Raw genomic sequence first — 11,522 nt, forward strand, 5'->3', positions numbered from 1 at the left:
CCACATCCTCGCCAGCACTTGTTGTTGTTTGACTTCATAGTGGCTGCCAATCTTACTGGAGTGAGATGGTATCTTAGGGTGGTTTTGATTTGCATTTCTCTGACTGCTAGAGATGAAGAACATTTTTTCATGTACTTGTTGATTGATTGTATGTCCTCTTCTGAGAAGTGTCTGTTAAGATCCTTGGCCCATTTGTTGATTGGGTTATTTGTTATCTTATTGTCTATTTTTTTGAGTTTTTTGTATACTCTGGATATTAGGGCTCTATCTGAAGTGTGAGGAGTAGAGATTTGTTCCCAGGATGTAGACTCCCTATTTACCACTCTTATTGTTTCTCTTGCTGAGAAAAAACTTTTTAGTTTAAGTAAGTCCCATTTGTTGATTCTTATTATTAACTCTTGTGCTATGGGTGTCCTATTAAGGAATTTGGAGCCCGACCCCACAATATGTAGATCAGAGCCAACTTTTTCTTCTATCAGACGCAGAGTCTCTGATTTGATATCAAGCTCCTTGATCCATTTAGAGTTAACTTTTGTGCATGGCGAGAGGAAGGGATTCAGTTTCATTTTTTTGCATATGGATTTCCAGTTTTCCCAACACCATTTGTTGAAGATGCTATCCTTCCTCCATTGCATGCTTTTAGCCCCTTTATCAAATATAAGATAGTTGTAATTTTGTGGATTAGTCTCTGTGTCCTCTATTCTATACCATTGGTCCACTCGCCTGTTTTGGTACCAGTACCATGCTGTTTTTGTCACTATTGCTCTGTAATATAGTTTGAAATCTGGTATCGCTATACCACCTGATTCACACTTCCTGCTTAAAATTGCTTTTGCTATTCTGGGTCTTTTATTTTTCCATATGAATTTCATGATTGCTTTCTCTATTTCTACAAGAAATGCCATTGGGATTTTGATTGTCATTGCATTAAACCTATAGAGAACTTTTGGTAATATTGCCATTTTGATAATGTTAGTTCTGCCTATCCATGAACAGGGTATATTTTTCCATCTTCTAAGATCTTCTTCTACTTCTCTTTTTAGGGTTCTGTAGTTTTCATTGTATAAATCTTTCACCTCTTTTGTTAGGTTGATTCCCAAGTATTTTATTTTTTTGGAGGATATTGTGAATGGAGTGTTTTTCCTCATTTCCGTTTCAGAAGTTTTGTCACTGATATACAGAAATGCCTTTGATTTATGCGTGTTGATTTTATATCCTGCCACTTTGCTGAATTCATTTATTAGTTCTAGTAGTTTCTTTGTAGACCCTTTTGGGTCTTCTAGGTATAGAATCATGTCATCTGCAAATAGTGATAATTTAAGTTCTTCTTTTCCTATTTTTATGCCTTTAATTTCTTTCGTCTGTCTAATTGCTCTGGCCAGTGTTTCGAGAATTATATTGAATAGAAGGGGTGATAGAGGGCATCCCTGTCTTGTTCCAGATTTTAGAGGGAATGCCTTCAACTTTTGTCCATTCAGAATGATGCTAGCCTGAGGCTTAGCATAGATAGCTTTTACAATGTCAAGGTACGTTCCTGTTATCTCTAGTTTTTCAAGTGTTTTGAACATAAAGGGATGCTGTACTTTGTCGAATGCTTTCTCTGCGTCTATTGAGATGATCATATGGTTCTTATCTTTAAGTCTATTGATGTGGTGAATAACATTTATTGATTTCCGTATATTGAACCAGCCTTGCATACCAGGGATGAATCCTACTTGATCATGGTGCACAATTTTTTTGATGTGTTTTTGTATTCGATTCGCCAGAATTTTATTGAGGATTTTTGCATCTAGGTTCATTAGAGGTATTGGTCTGTAGTTTTATTTCTTTGAGGTGTCTTTGTCTGGTTTCGGAATCAGGGTGATGTTGGCCTCATAGAATGAATTTGGAAGAGCTCCCTCTTTTTCTATTTCCTGAAATAACTTGAAAAGTATTGGTATTAATTCTTCTTTAAAGGTTTTGTAAAACTCCACTGTATACCCATCCGGTCCTGGGCTTTTCTTGGTTGGTAGTCTTTTGATGGCTTCTTCAATTTCATCCATTGATATTGGTCTGTTCAAATTGTGTGTATCCTCCTGACTCAGTCTGGGCAAATCATATGACTTAAGAAATTTATCGATGTCTTCACTATCTTCTATTTTATTGGAATATAGGTTTTCAAAATAATTTCTAATTGTCTTCTGAATTTCTGTAGCATCTGTTGTGATATTGCCTTTTTCATCCCGTATGTTAGTAATTTGAGTTCTCTCTCTTCTTCTCTTTGTTAGCATGGCTAAAGGTCTGTCGATCTTATTTATTTTTTCAAAGAATCAACTTTTAGTTTTGTTAATTTTTTCATAGTTTCTTTTGTTTCAATTTCATTAATTTCCACTCTGATTTTAATTATTTCTTGCCTTCTGCTACATTTGCTGTTGTTTTGCTCTTCCTTTTCTAGGGCTTTGAGAAGAAGTGTGAGCTCATTTATTTTATTTTTTTCTTTTTTTGAGAAATGACCACCAGGCGATGAATTTTCCTCTTAAAACTGCTTTCATTGTGTCCCATAGATTCCAATATGTTGTGTCTGTATTTTCATTTATCTCTAAGAATTTTTTGATTTCCTCCTTTATGTCTTCTGTAACCCATTGATCATTCAGTAACATATTGTTCATTTTCCATGTGATGTAGGATTTTTCCTTCCTTCTTTTATCATTGATTTCCAGTTTCATTCCATTATGATCAGATAAAATGCGTGGTATTATCTCCACCCCTTTATATTTACTGAGGGTTGCCCTGTGGCATAATATATGGTCTATTTTTGAGAAGGATCCATGTGCTGCTGAGAAAAAATTATATCCATTTGATGACGGTTGATATATTCTATATATGTCAGTTAAGTCTAGGTTATTGATTGTGGTATTGAGTTCTATAGTTTCCTTATTCAACTTTTGTTTGGAGGATCTGTCCAATGGTGAGAGAGGTGTCTTGAAGTCACCCATAATTATTGTGTTGTGGTCTATTTGATTCTTGAACTTGAGGAGAATTTGTTTTATGAACATTGCAGCACAATTATTTGGTGCATAAATATTGATAATTGTTATGTCTTGTTGGTGAATGGTTCCTTTTATTTTTTTATTTTTTTTATTTTTTGAATGGTTCCTTTTAACAGTATATAATGTCCTTCTTTATCCCTTTTGGTTAACTTAGTCTTGAAGTTGATTTTATTCGATATGAGGATGGCCACCCCTGCTTGCTTACGAGGACCGTGTGCGTGGTATATTTTTTCCCATCCTTTCACCTTCAGCCTGTGTATGTCTTTCCAATCAGATGTGTCTCCTGGATGCAGCATATTGTTGGATTTGTTTTTTTAATCCATGATATCAGCCTATGTCGCTTTATTGGAGAGTTTAAGCCATTAACATTCAGAGTTACTATTGATATATGGTTTGTACTTCCATTCATGTTTGATTATTTATCCTTTTTTTAAAAAAAAATTTAGTTTGTTTCTTTATGACTATTTTTCCCCTCGCCCTCTGTCTTTACCGAGCCACTTCCCTCTGAGGGTTTTGGTTATTGTTTTTCATTTCTTCCTCGTGTAGTGTTTTGCTCACAATGCTTTGCAATGCTGGTTTTCTGGCTGCAAATTCTTTTAACTTTTGTTTATCATGAAAGATTTTTATTTCGTTGTCATACCTTAAACTTAATTTTGCTGGATACAGAATTCTTGGTTGGCATCCATTGTCTTTCAGTGTTTGAAATACATTGTTCCATGACCTTCTTGCTTTCAGTGTCTGTGATGAAAAATCCCTTGTTAACCTTATTGGTTTACCCCTGAATGTAATCTGCCTCCTTTCTCTTGTAGCTTTTAATAGTTTCTCTTTGTTCTGTATATTGGATATCTTCATAACAATGTGTCTTGGCGTTGGTCTACTGTGATTTTGTGTGCTCGGTGTCCTGTATGCATCTTCAATTTGTATATCTGTTTCCTTTTTTATTTCTGGAAAGTTTTCTGTAATTATTTCATTTAGTAGGTTACTCATTCCCTTGGTTTGAATCTCTGTACCTTCTTCTATCCCGATGACTCGTAAGTTTGGTTTTTTTGTTATCCCATAACTCTTGGATGTTTTTCTCGTGATTTTTTACCAGCCTTTCTGAGTTGGCTAGACTCTTTTCAAGATGAAATATTTTGTCTTCATTATCTGACGTTCTGGCTTCTACTTGCTCCACTCTGTTAGTGATACTCTCAATTGAGTTTTTAATTTGGTTTATAGTTTCCTTCATTTCTAAGATTATGGTTTGATTCTTTTTTATAATCTCTATCTCCTGATAAAGGTGCTTAACTTTTTCTTTTATCCGTTTGTGTAATACATTCTCAATGTGTTCTTTCGCTGCTTGAATTTGCTGTCTCGTATCCTCTTTAAGGTTCCATTCCATCTGTCTAAAGTGTTCCTTGAGTTCTTTATATGACCATTTTTCTGATGACTCTAGGTCCTCCTGAATATTTAGGCTGTCCTGCATTGTTTGTACTCCTTTTCTTCCTTGCTTTTTGAAGCTGCTCATGTTACTTCTTGTTCTGTTTGACTGCTGAGTTACTGTTTACTCCTATAAATTTATTTGATGCTTGGGAGGAAAGGTATTAGAAGGGAAGAAAAAAAGTCACTAAAGAGAATGACAGTAAGCAGGTAGAATTCAAGGAAGGGGGGATAAGATAATTGAAAAGAAATGAAAAGACAAAAGAAGAAAAAAATAGGAAATAAAAAAAGAAAAAAAAAATTTTAAATAATAAAAAAAAATTAAAATTAAAATTGGAAGAAAAAAATTAAAAAAAATTAAAAAAAAAATTAAAAAAACAAGAAAGAAAAATGAAAATGAAAGAAAACCCGAAATCAAAATTTAAAAACAAAAAAAGAAAAGAAAAAAAAAACTAATAAATGCAGTCTTAGAGTTTGATTAACTTATCTTCCAGTAGGTGGCGCTGTGACCACCAGGCCATGTTTCTCCTATCAATACGCGGAAACCAATCACTGTGCAGCAGCTTCTCCTCCCAGACTGGGCGAGTCTCCAATCCTGGGTGCCTAGGGCGTCCTCTTGTGTCTAGTCACTTCCCCACTTTTTCTCTAGCCAGGCCCCTCTCACGGGTGCCGCTCACCACAATACTGGGTACACGCCAGGTCTGCTGCTCCTGGGAGCCCTGTTTTCATGAACGACTGGGCACACTCTCCCTGTTTGCCATTCCCTCAGACCCTAAGTTTGTTAGAGCTTGGGCTGGGAATCCTCAGCCAATTTTACTTGCCCTCCGGTAGCCACGCCCCTGGTAGCTGGTGCAAGAGACCTCAGCTGTCAGCCCTGGTGGGAGCGGTAGCCGGGAGTTCCGCGCCACTGGTCCCCCACCACTTCTGATTCCCTCGGTCTGGCTATTGCGCTCACAGGAGAGCTGGGAGGGGCCCTTAAGGTTTCCCCGCTGTGTGGAGAGGGAAGGCTAGCGGATTACACACCTGTAGCCACAGGTTTCAATGAAGTTATCTCCTCTGCCGCAGTCTGGTGAGGTCAGTTCTTTGCCATGGTGGTATCTCTTGCAAATGGCGACAGTTCGTTTCCCTTTGCCGGGTGACCAATGCAACAGGTGAGTCCTTATTGTCTCTCCCAAGCCCCGTTTCAAACCTGTGGCCACTACCTATGAAGGCTCAGTTGGCATTTACCTCCATAGGATCAGAAGGGCTGACCAGTTGTTTCAGCCAGATGGATTAGTGCTGAGTCACAGCTGTTTGTCTGCGGGAAGCAGGCGAACGGGAGCTTGAATTCAGCAGATCCAGGTTCAGTGTGTGTTCTGATAGGCCCAGACTGCTCGTCCCAGATCCACGTCAGCTCAGCATTGCCTAGTGATCCTGAGCAAACAGAATTAGGCTGTTTACGACTCCCTATGCCTGCACAGCTGAAGAGGTCAGAGACTTGATCTCTCCGCGCCTGCCACCATGTTGGAATTCAAGCTCAAAATCGATTTTTCAAATTTTTAACTCTTATTTTTTTCTATACTAGAATCCTGTGTAGTGCTCCCCCCATTCCATTTATTTGTCATATTTATTTAGGTTCCTCTTTGCTATGATATCATTTTAGATCTTTCTTTTTAGATAACTCTGACATTTAGGGGAACACCATTTTGTATATTATTAGTTGTCTCTGTGTTAAAATTTGAAGTTTCTCTAATGATTATAGGAGAATTATTTGTTTTTGGGAGGAAGGTCACAGATATAAAATGCTATTTATCACATTAGTTCCAGGTATATATTATCAAAGTGAATGTTGACTACTGATGCTGAACTTTATCACCTGAGGTAGTGTTTGTCAGGTTTCTCATTGTGAAGCTACTTTTCCCTCTCCTATTCCCACACTGTACAGTTCATAAGGAGGTTGCTACGTGCAGCTAATGTTTTATGATGGAGGAGTCATGCTCCCATTTATTAGGGTGGTGTATTATGTTATCGTTCTCCAGAGGAACAGAAGCAATATGAATATGGATATTTATTTTAAGAACTTGACTCATGGAAATGTGGGGGTTTAATAAGTCCAAAATTTGATCTGGGTAACTTTCCTGCTGAAGATTCAGGAAGGAGTGTCAGATGGAGGCCAAAGGAAGTCTGCAAAGCTTTTAAAAGGTTATTATAATTTTCAGTGATAAAATTTCCATTTTTTACGTTTTCTGTTTTGTTATTGAGTCTATTTTTTGATTTTTTTAATTAAATTATTTATTCATCCTAATTTGTTATACATGATGGCAGGATGCAATTTGTTTTATATTACACATATAGAGTGCAAATTTTCAAGTCACTGATTGCACACAAAGTATTTTCACACAATTTTTGTCTTCATACATGTACTTAGGGTGATGATGTCTAACTGATTCCACCCACCATCATTCCTACCCCACTTGCCCCCTTCCTTCCCCTCCTTCCTCTTTGCCCAATCTAAAGTTCTCCATTCCTCTGTATGCTGCCCCCTCCCCCAATCACCATTATGAGTCAGCATTCCTTTGTTTCTTTTTGGGGGATGGTGGTTTGTGTTGGATACCAGGGATTGAATCTTGGGCTGTCAAACCCCTGAGCCACATTCCAGCCCTTTTTATTTTTTATTTTGACACAGGGATTTTCTATGTTACATAGTTCTTTTCCTTTGTGTCAAGATTGTTTGCATCTTTTTGTTGAAGCATTTTTATCATGGTTGTTTTAAAATCTTTATCAGATAATTGTAATATTTTTTGTTGTCTATTTTTTTGCAGCTAATGATTATCATTTTTTTTTACTAAAATTGAGAACTTTATGGTCCTTGGTATGATTAATTAATTTGTGTTGAAACTTGGGTATTTTTATTTTGAGGTTTTGGAGGCTAGGTTTTATTTAAATATTATACTTTAGCTGTTCTTTTTCCTGATACCAGTCCAGCAGGTGAAAGGGGCCCTGACACATTATTACCTGGTTGAGGCAACTTGGCTCCTTGGCACCTGAGAAAAGGTGCCTTGTTATACCTGGGTGAATATAGGAGCTGCTGCTTTTGTGCTGTTTCCATTGGTCTGTAAATTTAATAATACACATACTATAAAAATACACGTTCATATTCTTGCCTATAAAAGAAAAGTCTGGAGCTGTTACCCACGGAATTGGAAGTCATTTAGTTCCAGTTGCTACTTCTTTTCTAGTGATGCAAAATTTTGGAAGGAGAGTCAGGAGAACTGCTCTAGAATGGCAGCTCATCTGGTGGTGATCAACAGCAAGGAAGAGCAGGTACTTTCTAAGAGACAATGGGGTCATGAGCCTGTCTGACTTTTGTCTTTGCTAAGAAGGGATATTGATGCTGTGGCAGAAGGCTTTCCATAAGACAGATAGGAGAGGCTCCCTCAGCCTTCCAATTCCACACCTTGTACATCCTTCAGTGTAAATAACTCCCCCAAGGAAATGGTGGCATTCAACATGTAAGACCTGGGGTTTTAGTGAAAGGATGAAAATGTTTCTGCCTACAACAGCAGTTGGTTATTTCAATATATAACTGTTTTCTGAATTATCAACTGCATAACAGAAAGGAGAATTAATTTGAATGGGCAAAGTTAAATCAAAAGACTCACAATCAGCAATCAGGAATGAAATTTTAAGAATTTGTGAAATGCTGGTTGTTGTGGTACATGCTTGTAATCCCAGGGGCTTGGGAGGCTGAGGCAGGAGGGTGTCAAATTCAAAGTAATCATCCACAATATAGCAATGTAGCAACTGTCCCTAATTGAAATATAAAAAAGAGTGGAGATGTTGCTCAGTGGTTGAGCACTCCTGGGTTCAATTTCGGGTACCAAAAAAACAAAAACAAAAACAAACCATGATATAATGAAAGAAAAAATGATTAAATTTGAAAGAATTTTCTCATGCACAACTTTGAAGAATGTTCTCTCAGTGAAGAAAAGAGGCAAGTTGAATTTGAGATGAGAATTTATTATGATTGTAGAAAAGAATTGGTTCCATATTTAATAAAATTAAGGCTCACAGATGATGTCTTTGATCCTTTTGTGCTCAAAGATCTGCGGTTCTCAGGGCCCTCTCTGGTTATTCCTGAATCATCTCCTTTTGTTTTCATTTCTGTATGACCATAAAGAGTTCAGTTGAAAAATCACACTGTACCTTTAAATATGTATAAGTTAGTAAGATTTTTTAAAAAAGGAAAAGAAGATGGAAATGTTAACTAGGCCAATTAGATTATTATGTACTGTGTATATGTACCAAATTATCATGTTATCTGATAGATTTTACAATTAAAATAAGAAAGAAGAAATAAATCACCAAAATTCTTTGAAAAATATTTTTATTGGTGAATTACATTTACACATGAGAGTGGACTTCATTCTGTTTTATTAATTCCAGTTTCAGCATGGTTGGCAAATTAAATAAACAAAACACCTCAGCTCAAGCTGAGTATCTAAAGCTTATGACTTTTCTTTTTCTTTAGGATTTCCTCACTCAGAATATGGATAAATACGCTGCTTATTTTGTGGGGCTATCAGATCCAGAGTGTCAAGGACACTGGCAATGGGTTGATCAGACCCCATACAACCAAAGTGCCACGTGAGTAGAGAATAAGATAAAGGAATCCTGGGTCCTGGGTCATGCAGGAAGTTTAGAGTGTTCCAGCATCAGTTCTGAAACTAAATCAGCTCACTCTTGTCCTGTTGCACACACTGTTAATCCATTTTATTACCCCATGAAATTATCACAGAACCCAGGGAGGCACACATTATTTTTCCTATTATAGAACTAAGGAAATTGATTTTGAAGAGTATAGATAGTTCAGCTAAGGTCACCCAATAATAGTCTTTAGAAACAAGTGAATTCTACTTTGCTTTTAAAAACTGTATTGATTCTCTGTAATAAAAATTCATGTTTTTAAAGATCATTATGGATTATTGTGATTTAATATTTCTCATAAAGCAAAAATTCTAAATTTGTATATGGTTACAATATTTCTTATTTATGTAATCTTTAAAGGCATTTAAATATATTAGTATACTCCCACGTTTGATCCTTATATCTTCTTTGTGAAATAGTGCTGTTACTCTGGTCCAGTTTTTAGATGGGCAAACTGAGAATCTAAGAAATTAAATTATTTTACGTAAAAAACAGGAATAAGTAGATGATCTAGAGATTTAACCAGTTCTTCAGACTTCAAAATCATCCAATTAAAAAGGGAAAAAAAGCCTATATTGATACATGGACCATGGTGACTTCCCTTCATCATATAAGAAAGCCCCATGGATTGACAGTCTCCTGGCAACAGGGATTATGTTTAGAGGAGAGCCCATGGGTAACTTTTGGTCAAATGTTTAATGTAATAAGGTATGAGAAAATATGAGTGATGAGGGCCCAATTTTCAAGATAAATGCCAAAGGTGCTGGTGGAGGAGAAACTGCATGATACTTGGGAAGGGTTGGTGTGGGCATATCTGACCCTGGCTTCCACAGAGTCTCCCCCCACCCCAGACTCTGACCCCATAACCCCTTTAAAAGCAGTCTTGGAAGAATAATTTCACTCTTTTTCCCTGTTTCAGATTCTGGCATCCAGGTGAGCTAAGTCATAGTGAAGAACATTGTGTTATAGTAAATCATCGTCTTCCTTCATTGAGATGGGGCTGGAATCATATACGTTGTAAAGATGGTCAAGAATTAGTTTGTGAAATGATGAAGATCTATTTATGAATCAACACTTTTCATGGACATATGTTTGGATTAGAATTCATTATTCTAGAGCTAGTACATAAGTTCTTCTTTATAAAAGACATTCCATAGACTTTTAGGTATATGGTCAACTCTTCCACTTTTGAGGAAATGTTAGTGTTGCATGTCGAATTTATCAGTTTACTTCCTTCAGAGCTCCTAATAGAATAATTGTGGAAGAGTTTTACTTTGTGCACAATGAGTTTACTCCATATTATTTCTGTACCCTAATGATGGCACAGAATTTTCAAAAGATACATTTTACTCCAAATGCCTTTGACTCTCAGTGAGGAGAGTAATTGACCAGGAGGAAATAATTTATCCTGTGTCTAGCCAGTGCTGGAACTCTTCTCTTCACTCTACCTTCTGTTGTATGAGTGTGTTTCAGTGTCTTTTACTTATGTGTCTCTAGAGCATCTTCACATCAATGTGTGTGAACAGGTTTTATATGAGGTTTGTGTTTAAAGAGCGCTAATCACTGCAAATGATTATAAGAAGTAATACAGTAGTTATGGTTTTAAGTCACTAAGCTTTTGGGTAGACTGTTCAGTACTGAGGAGAATCCTTTTACTTTCACGTGACTATCATTTTGTAGAAATGGTAATGTTGATGCTGGCTGATTTCTCTGAGCGTGGAGATCTGCTGACAACTGACAACCCTCTAAAGCCCTTTGGATGTAAATTTTATTCAGATGATTTAAATTCTGAAATATGGATTATGTTGCAGTTTACATTTGAGGTGTCTCCCAAAAGCTCAAGTGTGACAGTGAAAAAAAGTTTAGAGTTGAAATGGTTGGGCTTTGAGATCCTTCACCCAATCAGTGCATTAATCCCCTGATAGGGACTAAACAAATGGTAACTGTTGGGTGTGGCTGAAAGAGGTGCCTCATTGAGGGTGTGCCTTTGAAGTGGGTATTTTGTTGTGGTGAGAGGAGACCTTTTTTTTTCCCCTCTCTTTCTGCTTTCTGGTGGGTATGTGCTGAGCCACTTTATTCCTCTACACCTTTCTGCTCTGATGGTCTATTTCACTGCAGGCCCAGAGCAATTGGAGCTGGCCATCTATGGACTGACCTTTGAAAGCTTGAGCCCAAGATGAATTTTTTCTACTCTAAATTTTTTTTGTCAGGTATTTTGGTCACAGTAGCAAAAAAGCTGACTAAAACAGATTAGTAGTCCTGTGAAGAGTCTTGTTCACAACTGACAGTCATTCTGTAACCATGAGGGGAACTAGCCTTCAAAGGATAGAAACACCATTGATGTCAGAGTAGAGCCTTGGGAAGGACCTGGTTAATTAATTTCTTTCT

General features: G+C 36.9%; 1 protein-coding gene across 1 annotated transcript; it reads left to right on the forward strand.

Annotated features, from left to right (window-relative positions):
* The first annotated feature begins 3,598 nt into the window (after nucleotides 1–3,598).
* On the forward strand, nucleotides 3,599–10,201 carry LOC101969090 (C-type lectin domain family 4 member A). Its single transcript, XM_078015290.1, has 5 exons — nucleotides 3,599–3,634; nucleotides 7,134–7,147; nucleotides 7,601–7,751; nucleotides 8,959–9,074; nucleotides 10,054–10,201. Exons 1-5 carry the CDS (start codon nucleotides 3,599–3,601, stop codon nucleotides 10,199–10,201), a joined length of 465 nt encoding a protein of 154 aa, XP_077871416.1.
* Nucleotides 10,202–11,522: the final 1,321 nt, after the last annotated feature.

This window comes from Ictidomys tridecemlineatus, chromosome 6 (assembly GCF_052094955.1).
Source record: "Ictidomys tridecemlineatus isolate mIctTri1 chromosome 6, mIctTri1.hap1, whole genome shotgun sequence".
NCBI classification, from domain to species: domain Eukaryota; kingdom Metazoa; phylum Chordata; class Mammalia; order Rodentia; family Sciuridae; genus Ictidomys; species Ictidomys tridecemlineatus.

Coding starts and splice junctions, on each gene's coding strand:
- LOC101969090 (XM_078015290.1), top strand. CDS start 3,599: ATGCTGGTTTTCTGGCTGCAAATTCTTTTAACTTTT. Junction 7,752..8,958: donor TCAACAGCAAGGAAGAGCAG/GTACTTTCTAAG, acceptor CTTTTTCTTTAG/GATTTCCTCACTCAGAATAT. Junction 9,075..10,053: donor CCATACAACCAAAGTGCCAC/GTGAGTAGAGAA, acceptor TCCCTGTTTCAG/ATTCTGGCATCCAGGTGAGC.